This window comes from Centropristis striata, chromosome 14 (genome assembly GCF_030273125.1).
Source record: "Centropristis striata isolate RG_2023a ecotype Rhode Island chromosome 14, C.striata_1.0, whole genome shotgun sequence".
In the NCBI taxonomy this organism is placed as follows: domain Eukaryota; kingdom Metazoa; phylum Chordata; class Actinopteri; order Perciformes; family Serranidae; genus Centropristis; species Centropristis striata.
In genome coordinates this window covers 12643536-12665103 of record NC_081530.1, presented here as the reverse complement: position 1 = coordinate 12665103, position 21568 = coordinate 12643536, and the positions used below count along the sequence as shown (strand labels likewise).

The 21568-nt window shown below is 39.0% G+C and overlaps 1 protein-coding gene across 3 annotated transcripts in view; it reads right to left on the bottom strand.

The window, feature by feature from the left end:
• ube2e1 (ubiquitin-conjugating enzyme E2E 1) overlaps positions 1-21568 on the bottom strand; it is a 42245-nt gene that overhangs the window by 17597 nt on the left and 3080 nt on the right. For all 3 annotated transcript variants that reach the window (XM_059350067.1, XM_059350065.1, XM_059350066.1), the window contains exon 3: positions 19078-19128. In XM_059350067.1, the coding sequence (XP_059206050.1) occupies positions 19078-19128 (51 nt within the window). The remainder of the gene's footprint in view (positions 1-19077; positions 19129-21568) is intronic.

The window sequence follows — 21568 nt, the reverse complement described above, 5'->3', positions numbered from 1 at the left end:
TTAGACACAGAAATAAGAAGAACGTTTTAAACAAACTAAATAATTATTATTCAGACGCAGTATTTCCAAGAATAATTCAGAGCACAAATCCAGTTTCTCTGCACAGTGTGTGTGTGTGTGTGTGTGTGTGTGTGTGTGTGTGTGTGTATAATCAGCAGCCTTACATGCTGTCTGCTCTGAGGAACGACAGCTGAGGTAAATGTCAGGTAATAATCTCACTCTGAAGCAGACGCTCCACTCTGCCCGCTCTTTATCACCACTGAGAGGAGAGCAGAGACAAATCCACAAAAACATTGAGACACGGACAGGAAAGCTATACACACTCCTCCAGGCGTCAGGCTGCTGACAGAGGAGTTTTACTGCTTTCATAGCCGCGCAGCACTGCTAAATGTAAAACATTTACTGTCACTGTCATATGAACTTCAGCAGTAAACAAGTGGCAAAGGGCCAAGAGAGCTAACTCATGCTCTCCATATGGCATGTTATACATGTCATCAAGTTCACATCTCTCACTGGACTGTTTTCTACAGAAAATGACTAACGACTAAGAATTTGACTGAGCAGTGAGCTGCTTTCAAGGTTAACTCCAGAATTTCCTTCACAGTCCAAGCCTCCGAGCCACCCGCAGGGCCGGGTTAACCCACTAGGGACAGACACATCATTATTCAGAAACGTGCCAGAAATTTGGTGGTTCCAGCCTTTTAAAATGTGAGGGATTCGCTGCTTGTACGTGTTTCATGAGACAGTAAACACAGTGGCCCTCATTTATCATTTTAGGATCGTAGAAACGAGCGTATATTTCGTTTTACGACAGGGTTCACGTGGGATTTATCAAACGATCGTATCTCTCCAATCACAGCGTGAGAATGATCGGCTATTGATAAATGTGGCGGCTCGAAACAAGCGTCAATTAAATACCGTGCCCTAATATATATATAAATATATATATATGTATATATATATATATATATATATATAAACCTGATTGAGAAGGCTCGCCTCCAGAGTTTACGACATCGAAGGACGCAATACGGCCAAAAAGAGGATTTTCCCCCCTAAAGTCAACTTTATTGGCAAAGTGCACCGTTACAAATAACAACAGGAGGAAATAGACATATTACAGAAATACACAGTGATGGAGGTTTATGAAATAAAAGTACTTATAGTTATTAACTCAAACAAGTTCAGTGAATATTTTACATTTGGAGCACGGACTTAAATGTTTTCACACCTTTTTGGTTGAAGGAGGTAAACAATGTTTTAAAGTAAGTTTTAAGAAGAGGAAGTAAAGGAGCAGCGGCTCTACTCCGAGACACCCTACGGATGTCTGAGCTCCTCACCCTATCTCTAAAGCCTGATTTCCACCGGGCGCGTTACAGCAGCGTCACGTCAACGCCATTGCAAATAGGTAACACTCTAATCAATGAGAGCATTTCCACCGGGCGCGCTGCGTAACGTTACAGCAATGTCTCAGCAGCGTCTCTACGCGAGCATTAGGTAGGACTTCTATTTCTCCGCGAGACGCTGCCAAACCGCGTAAATCTCAACAGAGCAGATCGCACCAGACAGGAAGTCCGACTCAGAATCAACGTAAAACATTTCCGCCCCCTTTCAAAATAAAACACAATACGCAGTTCATGCAGCCTAAAACTACTTCACATCAACATTATGTTATGACCGGGGCACCAGATCAGCAATCAATCAATCAATCAATCAATCAATCAATCAAAGGGTCTCAGAGGATCGGCAACACGGACGACAAGAGACTGATTGTTGAAGTGGAACATCATACAATCATTTATGACATAACATATTGTTTTTATTAGGATAGATGGTCAGATCAACAGATCTTTCACGTCAGAGAAGCAAAGTAAGCTGTTGGTTGTTGTTGTTGTTGTTTACTTTATACACACAGTTTATCCATAGACTGTATAAATAGAGTTTAGAGTTTATCACGGGATCTCGCGGTCTCACGTATGGTCAGGATTATCGCGTGATCTCGCGTGTATACGACCGGCTCGCTAAGCTGACGTGCTGCTGCTGTAACGCGCCCGGTGTGAATCGACGCCGGGCAGGAGACGCAGCAAAACCGCGGTGGAGACGTGCTGCTGCTGTACAGTGGAAATCCCCAGTAAGGCTGAGCCCAGACACCCTACGGAGGAAACTCATTTCAGCCACTTGTATCCGCGATCTTGTTCTTTCAGTCACTACCCAAAGCTCATGACCATAGGTGAGGGTTGGGATTGGGAATTGGTGTTGCAGTATATTTCTTTGTGCCCAAAACAAGATCCTATTATTCAGATTGAGTGCGATAGGCCCAGTGTGCTATCAGATGTAAAAATAAGTGAAGACAAACACCCCCTGGTATAAAACATACCGCATGTCCCTTACAGGAATGTACTTCATTCACACTGTGTTACCAGCATTCCAGTAGGGGAGACCTGACCTGGGATGGGACTGCTAATACACTGGTCACACCACAACACCTCAGTCCGGCCCCCACCGCAGTGCCAAGAATAGATATTGTATCATTTCCCCCTGAATCAAGCAGACTGAGGTTTCTTTGGCCTGACAACAGAGGCGTCTCACATTGAGACGAGCCACAGAGAGCCTGGGCTTCCTCCCGCCTGCCTCCACCGCACACAAAGCCTACCCAGTGCTTTGTGTGAGGCAGTAATATGCCATGCTATCACTGTTGTCATTCACTTTAATATGGGGGGGGGGGCTTCTTCTGCCACCTCTGTGTACACACGCACTGCAAAAAGAGTGCTGACATTTCAGCTGTTTCATTCTTTCTAAGCCTTTAACCTTTCAAACGGGCACACGGCAATTTACCCAAAACGAACTCCGGCAGCACAGCGGAGAAGAACAGTGGATGAATATGTTCAGTTAGCTGACACACTGCAAAAACACGAAGCTTACCAAGTATTTTCTTCTTATATCTAGCAATAGAATCTTAATTATATTGTTTTGAGTATAATTTACCTACTGACCGTAGCTTTATGTGCTTATCTAATTATTATTAGTATTATTATGTGCTCATTTAATTATCTTATTGTTTAAAGACGTGCTTTTAGGATTGACATTGTGAGCTTTTTCATCTTTTTCAAGCTATTCAACTGTTGAATATGGTGAGTTTTTACCTAAAATATTGGCTCCAGTTGAGAGTTTTAGTTGCATGTAGTTTGAATGTTATTTCAAAAGCATTTTCTACCACTAAAACATGCTCGTTTCAAGTATTGCTGACTTATTTTAATGTTACTATTGTTGGCCTTTTCAAGCCACAATTGCTCAAAATAAGTATATTTGGATTTATTTCAACACATCATTAGTTTTTCCAGTGCCGGGATATTTTTACTTACTTAAAGAATTCTCACAAAGAAAAATTCACTTACTGCACTGGCAGATAATTTTACTTGTTTCGAACATGTATTTGCTTAATTCTAGTCATGTATTTCTTTTTTTTTGTCAGTTGGTTTTTGCAGTGCAGAATTCATCTGCAGTGGCTACAATGAGCTCCAACATGTAGATTATAAAGGTACAGTATGCAACTTTTCACCAGTGTTCACTTGCAAATCTACTTGCCCAAAGGCAATTTTCCCTTAGTGTGATATTTTTATTTATTAGCCATTGTCAAATAACAACAATGCAAGCAAGGTGATTGTTATGGCTCCTTAAGGACATTTCTCGCAAACCTGACAGGCATTGCTCTCAAACTTGTAGCGTTTCAGCTCATAAAAATTACCCATCAGTACTGTGCAAGTGCAACTCCCATACCCCTTTTCGACCAACAAGACCCTAGTTCTTTTGCTGGGCTGGTGCTGGTCTCCGAACCTTTTTGCGTTTCCACAGGCTGGAGAGCCACGTCATTACATCACTTTACGTCTGGATACGTCTCCACTGTATACGTCTCCACTCTCTCAGCAAGTATAAAGACAACAATGGCGGAACACATCGTCTCTATAAAAATGATGCTGCTGGCTTTGTGAGCCTATTGGCATCCAAACAACACATTTGTTCTGCTCATCTTAATGGCTATGAACAACGATTTACTTTCTTATTAACACTGAATGTAAGATGTTGCTCTTAGACTCTGTTGTAAGCTAACGCTAGCCTGTATCAATCACACTGCAGTTAAACAATTGCAATTGCAATTAATTGAACTATGGCTAAACCACGCCCCCAAACACGATGAGCCAATCACAGTGCACATACCTAACCCAATACACTCGGACATTCACTGCTTCTACGTCCATTGAAATGCATTGGAGTTAGTCAGTTTTCTTTTCGTTTTTTTTAAATCTAGAAATAAGCATGTTGAACGCTTAAAATAGGAAACAAGTTAAATCATCTAACACTTCTAAATCTAAATTTTTTTTTTATCTTGGTAAGAAACAAATAATTGTCAGTGCACTCTGCTCGGGCCAGTTCATCGCAGCTTGCAGCTTTAATTTATCTTGTTTTAAGAGTTAATTTCTTATTTACAAGCGTACAACATGCTTATCATTTCCCTCAGATTTAGTGTTTTTATCTTGTTTTTAGACACACCTTTTTTACAGTGCACAAATGATCATTTAAGATTTAAATGCATCTATTATTTGTCTCTATATTCTCCCCTCTGCGTTGAGCTCTACTTATCACTCCTTCTGTTTGAATTAATCTCTTTGTGCTGTTTCACGAACCCCTTTACTCCCAAACAATGGCTATGTGAGTCTCATGGCTTCAGTGTAGACTTTAATATACACACTGGGCTTCATTTTCAATCACCACTATCTGCTCGCTATGGTATTGTGATGACAGGGAGAAACACTGTAATAAGCTGCCTGACTGAGACAATATAATGACTCCACTTCACTTGAGTGCTGAAAAAGACTCAATGCAACAGCACCACACACCCACCCTCTCCCACCCCGCCAATTTAATACAATGGCAATCAGCCTGCAAATGTTCTTTCGAAGCTTTATGAGGACAGCGCAGGATGAATATCATAGGGTAGAATTTGTATTCCTCCACTGAAACAAAGTGTCACATTCCAGTCTGGTACATTTTGTCTTAAAACAGATAAGATACATTTTAACGGCTGAGTGAAACAAATTAAATCAGTATCATAGTATTAGTAAGAAACTTATTCAAATATGAATACATACTGGGACATGGCAAATACAGGCAAAATCTAATTCATGTCCACAATAATTACATGCGTTCTAGTGGTGGGGGGAAAATCGATACAGCACAGTATCGCAATTTTTTTTTTTGTGACAAACTTTATATTGAACAGTTTGAATATTACATTACGAACATAATGCCATTGCCTTGCCATTAAAGATGATGAAGAGAGAGGGAAAGAAAAAAGAAAAAAAGGGAACGTAGACAATACAGATACATAAAGACAGTATATTTCACAGTAACACCTTATATGGGAGCAAGTAATTATGTCAGAAAGAGAACCAATAAGGGCGTCTCAGGCCTGCACTGTAGATGCTCACGCGTTGTGTATGACAGCCAGTGACTTTTCTAAAAGAGCAATGTCTCTAAAGCGATTTAGCCATTCTTTTGCTGTCTGGTGTCTGGGGAAAACCATGAGTAAATTATGGTTTTCTTAGCAGCAGTCAATCCTGCAAATATAATTTTCCTCTGTGCCAATCTGGTATTGCTACTGAGAATGGAGTCATCATTGAATAGAAGTAGACGGGGATGCATCGGGATGGGAACCCCTAAAATATTTTCAAGGCCAGACAGTATTGCGATATTTTGTGTGGCAATATTATATCGATTCATGGCCGCCATGTATCCATATTTAGAGTTCCAATGGCTGGCGAACCGGCAGTATTTTCGCAGTGTTTTTTTTTATTTTCCCGGAGGTTGTAGCGGGCTCACTTTCTGAAATATACTGGAGATACTGGTATCATATGAAGCTAGAAGATGTAAGGAATCTATAGGCTCCATGTGCATCAGGATATCGTGTCGGGAAGAAATAACACTGCAAAGTTAGGCTTTTTTATGTTTCATTAAAAAAAATTACTATATGTTTCCCCTCATCTTCTCCTTCTGCTATACCAAAGCATCATCCAGGCCATCCCCACATACTGCTCCTCCTGCTTCTTCAACATGCTAACTGTTAGCAATTGGGCCAAACTCACACACATCACCAATATAATGGGACTCCCAACACCCAGTCTCACAGAACTGAACAACAGGGCCATCTCACGCATTGCAACCACAATAGGACAACAGGACATTACACCCCCTCCCAACCAGGACCTCACCCCACTGCCTTCTGGTCAGAGGTACAGAACTATAAGGTGTAAAAGGGCTCACCTTGGAAAAAGCCTGATCCCTGCAGCCATTGCTGCTCGAAACAAAAGAGCGTGATGAATGTTTATTTGCCATGTAAATATCTCGATGTCATGTGCTGTGTGATGTTGTTGTTGCTGTTGTTGACGTGATGCACAGTGATGTGAAAATGAATTTCCCCCTGGGGACAATAAATCTAATCTAAATTCAGAACAGTGAAAAAAGTTGAGGAAAGATTGAGAAAATGCTGCAACTGTTGTCGTCCATACGTTTGATATCAGTTAAGTTCAATTTGACTGAATACTGGTCAGTCTGTGGGTTTGACTCTCATATGGTATGGTGTAGCCTCTGGAGACTCCCACCTCTAATACACTGCAGACTGAATCCATCCATCCATTACCGTTAACCGCTTATCCGGACTCTGGTCGCGAGGGGGCTGGAGTAGATCCCAGCTGACATTGGGTGAGAGGTAGGGTACACCCTGGACAGACCTCAGACTATCACAGGGCTGACACATAGAGACAGACAATCATGCTCTCATTCACTTCTACGGGCAATTTAGAGTCAGCAATTAAACCTAAGTAAATGGTAAATGGGGTGCACTTATATAGCGCTTTTATCCAAAGCGCTTTACACTACACACTACGCTCATTCACCCATTCACACACACATACATACTGGTGTTAGGGGCTACCAGGGCAAACTGGTGCCACCTGCCACCATTGGGAATTCATTCACACACCGATGAACGCAGCATCAGGAGCAATTTGGGGTTCAGTATCTTGGTCAAGGATACTTCAACATGTAGGCTGCCACGGTCAGGGGTTGAACCACCAACCTCCTGATCAGAAGACGACCTCTCTACCAACTGAGCCACAGCCGTACATGTTTTTGGACTGTGGGGGGAAGCCAGAGGACCTGGTAAGAACCTACGCTGACACGGGGAGAACATGCAAACTCCACACAGAAGAGCCTCAGGTGGAAGGCGAGAGTGCTAAGCACTACACCACCGTGTAGCCCAAAGGTCATGGAGTCACCAAACTGAAATGATTTATTCTCTTGCCAGCATGAATGTGAACAGCATACACTCTATCTGATCGGGGGCTCCACGGTTGCGGCTCTTGCATGTTCTCCCCGTGTCAGCGTGGGTTCTCACCCAGTACTCAGACTTCCTCCCACAGTCCAAAAACATGCACTTAGGTTTAATTGGTGACTCTAAATTGCCTGTAGGTAAGAATGAGTCGGTTTGAATCTGTATCTATATGTCAGCTCTGCAATAGTCTGGCGACCTGTCCAGCTGTCCGCCTCTCGCCCAGTGTCAGCTGACCCGACTCCGGATAAGCGGTTAAGGATAATGAATGAATGAAGGGAATTAAGTAAACAAATTTACAAATCGGACCAGTTGTTTGGTTCCAACTTTCAGGATAGTCTCAAGAAAAATAGATAATCAGTTCAACACACACATTCCAGTCAAAACCATGAAGGTGTTGAGGTTAGATCCTCAGGTCTACCTGTAGGTGACAGGAGATAAAGTGAAACATCTACTTCCCCTGCTGCCCAACTAAAGCCAGGCACGCACAGGGGAAACTTCTTCAAACTTCCATCTGTGCAGCAACAGCAGCAGCAGCAGCGGCTCAGTGCTGCTTTCAGGGCTTTGTGAAGTAACAACGGTGTACAGGCCAGCCACTTCCTCTCCAGGGAAGAGGCTTTTTATAGATATGAAGAAGCTGTTGAGAAAACCTCAGTAATCTCAGACATGCAAGCCGGCAACACACTGCAGAGGTGTGTGTGTGTGTGTGTGTGTGTTCTTGTACTTCCCACATAGTGAGGACTAGAACATGTTTTTAATCAACAGAGTGAGGACATTTTATGCAAAGTGGGGACTTTTGGCCAGTCCTCACTTCTTTTTTTGAGATTTGAGACTTTGTCTTAAGGGTTAAGGTTACATGATTATGATAATAAACTTAAACTGTATTGTGTGATTACAAAACTAACTAAAATTGAAGTGAAAATGTCCTTTGTTTTCCTCTTTGTCAACTTTTTCATACATAATGAAGATGGATAAGGCAAAGGAAATAAAGGCAAAATTTACTGTGACCTCTTTTAATCTCCCACCCAACAAATACCCCATTACAAAAAACTGAAACTAATAAAAACTAAACTAAAACTAAAGCATTAAAAAAATAAACTAAAACTAGCAAGCTCACTCTAAAAAACGAATAAAAACGAACCGAATTTGAAAACAAAAAATCACAATGAAAATTAAAACAAAAACTAATGAAAAAACCCAAACTCTATTATAACCTTGGTAGAGAATTCACTATTACAATGAGGGTCCTCACAAAGATAGAAGTTGAAGAATGTGTGTGGAGACTGCTGTTAACATCAGTAACTGTACAGGGGGATCACATGCAGGCCTGGTGGAACACACACACACACACACACTTTAGCTCTATCATGCGCAGAGCCTAAAAACTAACACAAAAGACATCAAAATTAAGTGATATCCAAAGGGTTCAAGCTAAGAATATCAATAACGGTCCTTAAACACCCTACTTAGCACTAATTAGATGACTGTAGACAGCTTCTAACTTTCCTTAGCTGTCATGAGCCCCGACTCTGGAATGTCAGGAATCTGTCTGACACCCGAGGGCAACATCTTAACGGGAGATATGGTGAAAGAACTCTTACAGCGTAAGAGGACATGACGCAGAGTGAAAGATAGAGAGGATCAAGTGTGGTAGTCAGGAAGAGAGCAATAAATTAAGTAGCTGGTCGGGAGGAAAAAGGAATAAAACATGGTGAATGAAAGCAACACAGGGCTGGTAGAAGGGGGGGGGGGCAAGCAGGCCTGTGATGTCTGCAGTTCACACTCCAGTGGCAACTAGGCAGTAGAAAAAGAAAAGAGAGCCTGCACGGCGTTCCCTGTGTGGAGTATAATTAGATTTTGATAAATGACAGATGAAAGACTGTGCCTCATAGTGCTCATAAAACAAAGTTTGCTGCGAGAGAGGCGCTGATGATAATGGAAACTAGTCAGGATAAGTCTTTTCTGCATCTGTCAGTGTCCGTTTTAAAGAGCGAGCAGGCCCGAAACAACCTCGAGAGAAACGAGACGACAACCAACTGACTCATCGATGTGTAATCCATTAAACAGCATCTGCAAGGCGTAGCCGGCCAGCTCCATTCATACCCTAATGAGCAGATTCTGCGCTAAATGAAGCAGAAAGAAGCAAAATCCACTAAAAATCCCCCTTTCTGCACGTGCTGCTGAATAGAGGGATTTTCACCAAGTGGAACAGAACAAAATGATGAGATGAGGCCTTTCTCCATGCTGCTGCGGAGATGGAGAGATAAGTCACTCGTTGTGTATGTTTGGAGCCGTTTATCTCAACTCTGAAGCATTTCCTTCATTAATTCAGTTGGCCAGGTGACAACAATGTCTCGTAAACTCGGGTGGTAACGAATAACAAAGAGAAGTGCCTGAAAACCCACCTCTCTGCTCACAGCTCACTCACTGTGAATAATATGCTTTAGTGCAAAACAATCGAAGAATGTATGGGACAGAATGTGGAGGTAGAAACATCAGATTATTCATGTTTTTGAATTTTTATCTTTTTGATTTCTTATTCCGCCCATCAACTCAACTTGATTTATTAAACAAAAGGCAACATCCTCACTAGAGCTGTAGAACTCGTATAATAAGACAGGTTATAGTGTTATAGTGTATATAACTGTAGTGAACAAATCTGAAAACCAACATTCTTCGTACAGTGTGTGAGGCACTCAGCCAGAAGCCCATTGGTTCCTATAAAAATGTAGTTTCACCTTCAAAAAGCTCATTTATTTCCTAAAACAGCTGGGCATTGTCACTTTCAGTTGAGTTTATTTGCAAACAAATTTCAGCTGCCAAATAATCCAAAATGTTTCTGGTTACATTACATTACATGTCATTTAGCTGACGCTTTTGTCCAAAGCGACTTACAATAAGTGCATTCGACCTGATAGTTATAAGCCTTAGTAGGGGTGTGAGATTAAACTCAACAATATTTCTCGTCGCACTAAAAATCTGTCTTGCGAGATTTGTGAGTTATCCAAACTTCTATTTGTAACCTGTGGGGCAGTAAAAGGAAAAGAAGAAGAGGAGGAGAAGGAGGGGAAGCAGCAAGCAGCCAGAATGACGTCGCAGGGGCTCGTTAAGAAGAGTAAGAACGAATCGAAGCGGCACAGTCCTGCTAATAGGCTAACAGTTAGCTTTGTAGCAGTACAGTGTGTATGTGCTGCTGCTGCAGGAGGTGTTCACTTAGCGATCTCTGTTTTTTTACAACAAGCACCAGACACTCTGTGCACAGTTAGCGATGTCTGTTAATTCACATTCATTATATTTATGATCAGCGGAGACTCTGTGCATAATTAGCCATGCTGCTTTGTTTATGATCAGCTCCTGATGTTGTGCAGGTATCGATGGTGGCCACAGTTGAGCCTCCCATGTGTAATCGTATGTGATCACGGTCGAAACTGTCGCTAAGCGATTACGCGACGATTGAAAACCATACATCACCTCTGGAGTCTCATTAATCCCTCTGGGGTTATTTATTTTTTATTTATCTTATTTTAACTTTTATAAATTTTAGTTTTAGATTCAATTTGTGGAAGAAGGAGGTTATTAAAAGCTCATGCTTACATCATGCATGTAAAGAGCTATAATAAAACATTTCAAAATGCATGTTCAACTTGGTTAAATAAGTCTGTTGGTCCAGTCATATATTGTGTCATTGTAGTTTTCTTAAAATCTCGTCTCGTCATGTCTCGTGAGCTGAGTGTATCGTCACATCCCTAAGCCTTAGACCAGAGAAATCAAGTAAGTACGTAACTTTAAGAGCCATCTGTAATCACTACAGGAGTGCTATATGCAAACGAAGAGAAAAAATAAACAGTAGGGTTTTGTTTTTTTTGTTTTTTTATAGATATAGGCGACCGTGACTTAACCGAGGTATTGTAGGAAGAGGTAGGTCTTCAGCCTGAGGTGGAAGATGTCTAGGCTGTCTGAGGTCCTGATGTCGGTGGGGCGCTACCCCATTTGGGAGCCAGGACAGAGAAAAGTCCGGAGGTGATTTTGTGGCGAGTTGACCCACGATGGGTGGGGGTTTCCAGCTGTTTGGGTGATGCAGAGCGGAGAGGACGCTCACTAAAAACTGTATCTTTACATGTTGTCCTCTTTAAGAAAGTGGCGAGGAAATGTCTGTTAAGTTCATAAACGGAGGAACAAAAAGTTCAAATTATGAGAACCCCATTTGACAAGGTCCTGGATGTAAGCAGGCCCTGAACCATTAGCAGCGGAGTAGACCAGAGCTAGAGTCTTGAAGCGTATCCATGCAGCCACCAGTATCCAGTGGCTTAATAGCTACAAATAACAGCTCCTAATAGCTACAGATCACCAGATAAACAATAAGACAAATCAACAGGCTGATAAAAGGAATTACTCTACAGAGAAGCCAAGAAGAGAAAGCAATAGAAACCAAAGTTACAGCAGCACCTACAAGCAATGCACAGAGCGAAAGAAAGAAAGCACTAACCAGAATTCAAGGAGCCAAAGGTTACTTCCACAAGGTAAACTGCACTTGTTTTGAACTGGCAGAATCCCAGATGTGTATATATGTAGGACAGTGAAAAAGGCGGCACAGAGCCCCTTAACTGGAAAGCAATAACTGTTGAGGTGTGTGGCTAAGCATTGAGAAGACTTGTTCCCAGTTATGTAAAGAACACACTATAAAAAGCTTTACAAGAAGTGGAAAAATAAGTGTAGTGTCACCGTTTAGAGAAAAAAAACTTCAAATTTAATGCCTTAATTCCACTGCAACTGTCGTTTTTGGGGGGTTTTTCATTGGGAAAAAAGTTGTGGATAGTACATAGTACTGTTTTGGTAGGATGCAGCAACATTGCCTTTGTAAAATAGATGTTGGAAATAGTGGGAGGGCAGGAGAATACAGTCTGAAATAGGCACCAAGGTGATTATAGTAAACGAAATAACGAAAACTAGAATTGAAAAAACATTTTCGTTAACTTAAACAAAAATAAAAACGAGAGTTTAAAAAAATATACAAATAACTGGAACTGTATTACTGTATAGCTAAAACTAACTAAAATTATAGTGAAAATGTCCTTACTTTTCGTCTTTCTGAACTTTTTTCATACATACACCTTTTTTGGTTGATATAAAATCTATTTCATCTATCTGGTTTTAAGACTTAGTAAATTTATTGGGGCTAATATGGATCAGACAAAAGGAAATAAAGACAACATTTATTGTGACTTTTTTTAATCTCGCACCCAACAAATACCCCATTACAAAAAAACTAAAACTAACACTAAAACTAAGCATTTTCCCAAAAATAAAAACGAATTAAAACTAGCAAACTCACTCTAAAAAAATCATTGAAACTAAATTGAAAACAAAAATTGACAACGAAATTAAAACTAATGAAAAAAACAAAGCTATTATAACCTTGATAGGCACCCAAGTCAGTTGTCTTGTATTCCTGTCACTTTGTTTATAAATTAAAATGGAGGTGAAAGAAATACATTTAATTATATATTTAAAAAATACAGTTAAAAGGTTCCTTTAGCTCAATTTGTGCTGCTTGTGACAATCTGTTTTATCTAATGTACAAGCAACCAGCATCTGTCTGTGGTGCAGCAACTTTATCTGAATAAGATAACAACGTCAAACTGTTTCACTTGTATAAAGCAGAACGTCAAAATAAAATCTCATGTCAACAATCCTGCATTCATCAAATCTTATTCTCAGTAAGCAGTGGGAGCTTCCAGCTGGCATCAGTGGAAGGAGTTAATCCGTGGCGCCGCAGGGGGCTTGGGGGTACAGCTACAGTGCACGTTTTTTTCCTAAAGTTCAGATTTATGACTCACACAAACACACAGACTGCAGAGGGTTGAATGAAAGGGCTGCTGGTGAAGGCTAAAGCTCCTCTGTGGCCGCGGCTCGCCGTCTAAATGCTTGTTTTGGGTCCAGGCTGCGTAGCTTGTGGTTGTGAGCTCGCTGTAATGCAATCGGCTCGCCTTTAAGGTCTCGTCATAATGACCTGATGTCATCACTTCAACACCTGAGCTCTTTCAAAAGGAACATCAGTCTCCCTGAGCGTTTATTTGTCCTCTGTGAACCTCTTACACACTGTAAAAAATGTCTGTAGATTTTACGGTGAAAAACTGCTAAACAATGACAGTAAAAGACGTAAATTGATAAATGGGTTAATTCAGTTTCAGTAACAATGAAACGCCGTAAATGTATATATCAGCCAAAGCAGTATTTTCTAGAGTTTAATTTATTTTTTTTACTGTACTGTAAAATACACTGGCAATATACTGTAATATATACATACACACACATATATATATATGTATACACATATACATATATATATATATATATATATATATATATATCATATATATATATATATATATATATACATATACATATATATATATACATATATATATATACACGTATATATATATACATATATACATATATATACATATATATATACACATATATACATATATATATATATACATATATACATATATATATACATATATATATATATATATATATATATATATATATGTATACACATATACATATATACACATACATATATACATATATATATATATACATATACACATGCTTTAACACATGAAATCATGGTCAATATAATTTGGCCTTTTTAAAAAGAATTTGCAAAAAAAACGTCTTTAATATCAAAGTGAAAAAAGATTTTTACAAAATAGTATCAATTAATTAAAAATCTATAAGGTAAAATAAATGATTGCATAAGTATGCATCCCCTTTAAAGTAACTGTACTAATTTAACAAAGTTCCAGCTAGTTGATGCAGCAGTGTCACAGTTAGTGAAACTAGCTGGAACTTTGTTAAATATATATATATATATATATATATATATTAACGGTAAAATATGGAATAAAATGACAATCTTAAACGTGAAATCAACAGTGCTAATATCCTTTCACCGTAATAGTAGAAAAAGTTCTACCGTATTTATTATGGTAAAGTTCTGGCAGCCACAGCTGCTGGTTTTTTACCGTAAAAACAACAGTTTATTTTTCCAGTGCACCTCACAGCACACAGGTACAGTGTCTGACTGTAGTGAGGGTGTGTTAACACACGATTGCCAAAGCTTAACTTCAACGACAATACAATTCATCCCACCCTGACATACATAACAAACACAGATTTATGACTGTATTAGCATCAGATAAGTGTGGCATACAGCATATTAAGCAACGGCAGGAGACTTGTAGTAGCTCGAACACATGGAACACACAGTGATAATAGTCGTGTGTGGAAACCCGCCAGGCTTGTTAGAAAGAAAGCTCAAAACACACACATTTAAGTAAACAAAAGAGCTGGTTATCGGTAAGTGTAAAGTATCTGTTTTCTTAGCACAATCACCTGCACCTAAAAATGTCAATACACGATGCCTTTGGCCACAGGTCAGAACCTAGGGCCAAACTATTTAAATTTACTAACAATGCTGGAGCTAGTACTGCACTTACTGCAGCTCTGTGTTAGTGCATGTTTGTACCAGCAGAAACACACATTTATCTTGTATCTATCAGATAAAAGGATGCAGCTGCTTGTTGTTGAGGTCCATGAAGAGTTTGAAGCTGGTCAGATAGAGAGAAGTCAGCTTTAAAGAAAATGTGGAAAGTTTTCTGGAGAAAAATCCACTAATTTAACTCCTAAATATATATGGATAGATATTGCTTTAGTGTAATACATGACGTCACTCAATTCGTTAAACCTAATGATGACATTTAACAGCAGAAAAAAAGGCAGTTTCACAGACTCAGGGGCCAGTTCACAAAAGGATTGTGTGGCTTTTGTGGCTGCTAAACATGCAAATAAGGCAAACACAAACTGTGTTATTCTCAAAGGGTGAACAGCACCCCTAACTGCAATGCCGAGCATATTGTGTCTTGGTGCGCCTATTTTATTTCCACATATTTAAATGAGATAATAGGGCTGTTTCCACCACAGCCCAATACCCGGAATGAGGGCGGGTCTCACTCGCCAAAACGCCCCTATTTGAATACGAGCAGTCCGGAGCCTTCTTTTGTTGGGACTTTTTTCATCCCTGTAGAAGAGCAGGGTTTTTTTTCTACCCTGAAAACAGCCTGGCTACCGATTAGATAGACCGGTAAGCAGGATGTGACGTAGTACTCTACACGACAACAACACACGCCATTGAAAAAAGCTGGTGAAGTAGTGTTCCCAACTTAGCAACTTTGTTGATATATTTAGCGACTTTTCAGACCCCCTTAACAACTATTTTTCAAGAAAGCGACTGGAGAAAAATTCAGCGACTTTTTCTGGTGTTGGAGACTCCTTCTTACTCTTCTTAATGAGTCATGGGGTCGGCGGCTCGTTAAGAAGAGTAAGAACGAGTCGAAGCGGCACAGTCCTCCTGCAGCAGTCTGTCCCAGCTGCAGAGCCGGAGGGGATGTTAACCCCTTAGCGTCCAATCTGCAAATTACTCATAGTTAGCTCTGTAGTAGTACAGTGTGTATGTGCTGCTGCTACAGGAGGTGTTCACTTAGCGATCTCTGTTTGTTTCCAACAAGCACCAGACACTCTGTGCACAGTTAGTGATGTCGTTAATTCACAATAACTACGTTTATGATAAGCGGAGACACTGTGCATAATTAGCCATGCTGCTTTCTTTATGATCAGCTGCTGACGTTGTGTACAGTTAGCGACGGCTGCCACGTTGCGTCTATTATTTAGGCTTTGACACTTCTTTGAATTTCCAGAAAAACTTCAGGTTTTAGGAGGTTATTTTAAAATCGCCCATAGGTTTTCAAGGCAGTTTTTCCAGGCCTTAATGGGTTAATATTGGTTGCAAGTGATGCACAATTCATGGTGCCATCAGCGGCCGCAATCCGTTCTTTGTGAATTTGCCTCCGACAGTACAAACTGCCTCACAGCTCAGAATCCTGAGATCCACATTCAAAGCTTTTGAGGAGAAAAAGAAGAAAAAACACAGAAAGATTGGCTTGGGAGATTACTGAGATTGTTGTTGTTTCTGACAAGCAAAAAGAAATGCCCCACTGTCAATTTCTAAACACTGATGTTAAATAGTGTTCAAACTTTCTTTGGCCTGCCTTAGACACAAAATGAACCCTAATCATCTCCAGTTGAGTGAAGTTACAGCTGTCATTAGAAGTGGAAAAGGCAACGTTCCCTCACTAAACTACTGATCTGCGACAGCTTGTTAAGACACTGTGGCTCTCACTAGAAATTCTTCAATAGAAACGCAGATACAATAAAAACACCAAAACAAGACTTTTTGCAATACCTTCCTTGAAGAAGCATAAACAGTTTTTTCCACAAAAGCTTTTGTAGATTAAAAGAAAGAAGCCAAATGTCTGAAATATGAAATGGTTTCTAAATACAAGCATCTGTACAAGAACCTTGCCTTGATAAAATAGTCTACAATCAGCAACATGTTGACTAAAATCAGGATAAATAAGAAGTAAAGCAAATATTCAATGCCAGCTACATGGCACTTTTCAATGCTTGGTGCCAAGAACATATTTCAGTTTGTACAATTTAAGTATTCAGGGTTAATACTCGGCCATAACAATGATATTCCATTAAATGTGAAAGGAGCAATATAAAGCAGAGAGATGGCCTTAACTTCCTATAAAAAGGAAATGAATAGTAAACCTTGTACTCAGTCTATCATGTACTGACAAGACAAGCAAGCTGGAGTTTTATGAAGCAGTCAGTCAGCACCTGTACATGTCCTGCCCATTGATTGACTAGACATGCAAGTAGGTTCAGAAATTAGCACCCACCACCTAAAAATGTGGCTAAACTGTTGGCAGTGATGGGTAAAAAACAGGCAGATGGGGAAAGTACACAGCACACACATTTGGGGATGTTAGCATATATTTGGATAGAGCTACATATCTGAAAGCTAATGGTAACCTCTGAACTTTGCTTTGATTGACAGTTTACTAAATTCTAACCAATTACTATTAATAAAAAGATGCACACAACCATAAAACACACCCGGCAATTACTGTTTCCTCTCAACCAGCTCACATATTCATTTCATCAGAAGGAACAGAGCGTGCCCAAGAGAGGGAGAGAGAGACGGAGACAGAGAGAGAGAGAGAGAGAGAGAGAGAGAGAGAGAGAGAGAGAGAGAGAGAGGACAGACAGACAGACAGACAGACAGATACAGAGAGAAAGAGACAGAGAGACAGAGAGACAGAGCGACAGAGACAGAGACAGAGAGAGACAGACAGACAGACAGACACACACAGAGACACAGACACAGACAGAGAAAGACAGAGAGAGACAGAGACACAGACAGAGAAAGACAGAGAGAGACAGAGACACAGAGAGAGTCAGGCAGCTTAGGACCAGATTTTAGAAGAATGGGGACATGCCGGACAAAAGCACCAAAATTGTTTCCACATATCACCATAGGTCTCAATTTTTGGTTGGAGCCACTTCATCAAGATTGTGGATCGGAGATGGCAGCCATATAAAGTCTAGGAGAACCAATATATCTTCCAAACCACTTCGAAGGTCAATTTTAGCGTCAAAATATATATTTTCTGGGTCAGGGAATCATTTAAAGCTATTTACAATACCACTAGATGATTAGTTGATCAAATAGATATGCTCATTTTGGCCATGTATTAACTTAATTTCCAACTCAGTTCCTAAGCGGTCTGACACATATTAATATAGGTCATATACAGTGCATGTATTCTGAAAAATTGATAACATGAATACATTTAATTGAACTTTATTAGCTTCACTTTTATCATTTATTGCATTTACAACCACAAAGATCTTTGCAATTCCAGTGTGCCTTCATGCATGAGCACCTTGCACCACAACCACCTGCACCTTTAGTGCATGTTATCAATTTTTCAGAATACATTCACTGTATATGACCTATTATAATAATCATCTAGTGATATTCTCAATAGCTTTAAATGATTCTTTGACCCAGAAAATGTAGATTTTGACACCAAGATTTACCTTCTAAGTGGCTTGGAAGATGTATTGGTTCTCATAGACTTCATATGGCTGCCATCTCCGATCCACAATCTTGATGAAGTGGCTCCTACGAAAAATTGAAACTTATGGTTATGGAGAGCACGTGGAAAATGTGGTGCTTTTGTCCGGCGTGTCCCCTTTATTTATCTAAGCCGCCTGACTATAAGTTACTCTTCTGTTTCTGTATTGTGCCGGGCTAAATATTTTTTAAAAGAAAATGTATGCCAAGCATGTGTTCAGTAACACTGGGATTTAACTTGCATGTGATGCATGTTTTTGTGTAAATGGAACTGGTTTACATCATTCTTTAAATCAAATGATGTACACATGAATTCAATGCTATTGCTTCATTTGGCATTAAGATTTCAAAAGCAGCCGATAAAATGTTCTTGCTAAAGTGGCATGCATTAGAACAAGTTAATTTCAAACAGTGCATGAAAAGCAGTGAAGTAAAAAGATTTCTATTCTGGCATACAGACAAAGAGGGTTTTTCAACCTGCACACTTAGCACGCCCACATGAAGGACTACTTTCATTCATTACTCAGAAACAGACAGACTGAAAAAATACCACACTGCCACTGAAAAACACACAGGTCAATGACCCTCATGTTTCTAATGACGTATTAATAATTGCTCATTAACATTATTCACTCACCTGCAGTTTGGTGGTGGATCCAACGTAATATCAGCCAATTCCTTCTGAATTCTGCAAAAGCAAATAGAATAGATGCATCAAAAGCTAAGCTCTGATCAAATACTGTGCACGCAAACTCCTAAGTGTGGATAGAAGAGAGAGGAGGCCTGATGGGTATGGGAAAATGCTCTTGAAATAAATAACCTTATTGTGTGTCAAATTAAAAACCTTCAAGAGTTATGAAAAGCAGAAATTACACAAAAGACACTCCTCGATTACGGAAATGTTGTACATGAACCAAGGTTATCATAGTTTTGGAATTTTCATTAGTTTTAGTTTTAATTTCGTTGTGAATTTTTGTTTTAAAATTCGTTAGTTTTAATGAGTTTTTAGAGTGAGTTTGCTAGTTTTAATTAGTTTTTATTTTTTTGAAAATGCTTAGTTTTAGTTTTTTTGTAATGGGGTATTTGTTGGGTGCGAGATTCAAAAAAGTCACAATAAATGTTTCCTTTATTTCCTTTCTCTGATCCATCTCAGCCCCAATAAGGTTATTAAGTCATAAAACCAGATAGATGAAATAGATTTCATATCAACCAAAAAGGTTTATGTATGAAAAAAGTTGACGGAAACGAAGGACATTTTCACTATAATTTTAGTTAGTTTTAGTTAGTTTTGTAACAACAAAATACAGTTTCAGTTAGTTATCTTTTTTTTTTTAAACTCTCGTTTTTTTTTTTCAGTTAACAAAAATGTTTTTTCAATTCTACTTTTCGTTATTTCGTTAGTTTTCGTTAACTATAATAACCTTGATAAGGACGACACTACAACTAGAAAAGCAAGAACAGTCCAGGTCTTTGTAATTACTTCTCTATGTACCTGGACTTTAGCTGACTCTAGTAAGTAGGACAGAGTCATGACTTGTTTTTAGCTGTGGGGGAAAGTGATTAATAGTCCCTATAGAGACTGAACATCAGTCCTGGGAATAAGTGGCAGAATATCCAGGGGAAGCTGCTCACTGTAGCCAGTGTGAAATAACAGTAAGCTCCTCCTGCACCACATCCCTGACTCCAGACACAAGTCTGCAATTTTGGATGTGCTTTTTATAGGTCCGGGACTCGATTAAAAAAATTAATCTAATTAATTAGAAGCTTTGTAATTAATTAATCGAAATTAATCGCATTTTAATCGCATATAAATATTTGACCTGAGAACAGTGAGAAGTAATTTTTTTCACATGGATTTTTAGTATACCATTGAATAATGACTGAATACATAAGCTTAAGCAACAAAAATATTGTTTATTTTTGTTCAAGTCCAACAGACCAGTGCAATTTTTGCCATTAAGTGTAGCAATAGCATATTAAGAAATATAGTACATTTCAGAAATTCAGGTAGCCTATAGGTAGGTAGACCTTCTGTAAACTATAATACTTTGGTTTTTTAAGTTAAACACAATCCTCAAGAATCCAGTGAGAAATGTTCCGCGGTGCAAAAATAAGTGCGATTAAAATGCGTCATTTTGTTTAACGCGTTAATTTTTGCGTAATTAATTAATCTTAATTAACGCGTTAAAGTCCCGGCCCCAGTTTTTTAGTAAAGTCACATACATACATATACTGGTAGTCACAGGTTTTTGCCAAAGTTTACAGTGGTAAAAATGTGGTTCCCTCAAGAAAAAGGTTGGGAATCACTGATCTAGATAATAATTTCCCTTTCAAATAAACTTATAATTTCTATTATTCTCATCTTAACTATTGAACACAATAAAGAAATTCAAGGCTAAACTGTATCACAGTAAAAATATATATATATATATCATCATTTCTCTGAAATTAAGCAAAATTGAAATCTAAAACTTTGTCACAAGATAAAACAGACATCAAGGGGTTTATTTTTAGTTATAACTCAATTTTGACCAAAAATGTAGTTACTGCAGTTTGTCTTTGTAGGGCAGAATACCTGTCTAGTTTTTTTCTCTGACAGGGTCTGTTCTCAACCACAGTTCTCTCTCTCCCTCCCTCCTCACACGTTTTTCCAAATCGCATCTTTGACTACTTTGTTTAAAATGCCGGGGACTAGAAAAATACAAAAAATACAACGAGTGTGAGAAAGAGGCTGGATTAAAAAACAGATTCTGTAAGTGTGATATGGATCAGGCAGATGAAGTTTTTCATTTTTACTGATATAATTACTTGTAGAGCTGCAACAATTATTCGATTAATCAAACAATTATCGATTATTTAATTAATCGTCAACTATTTTGATAATAGAATTATTGATTTGAGCAGTTTTTTTAAAGACAATAAGTCCAAATTCTCTGATTTCAGCTTCTTCAATGTGAATATTTCTGGTTTCTTTGTTCCTTTATGACAATAAAGTGAATATGTCTTTGGCTTGTGGACAAAACAAGAGATTTGAGGATGTCATCTTGTGGTTTTGGAAACACTGATTGATATTTTTGTACATTTTATAAACCAAACAACTAATCGATTAATCGTTTAAATATTCGACA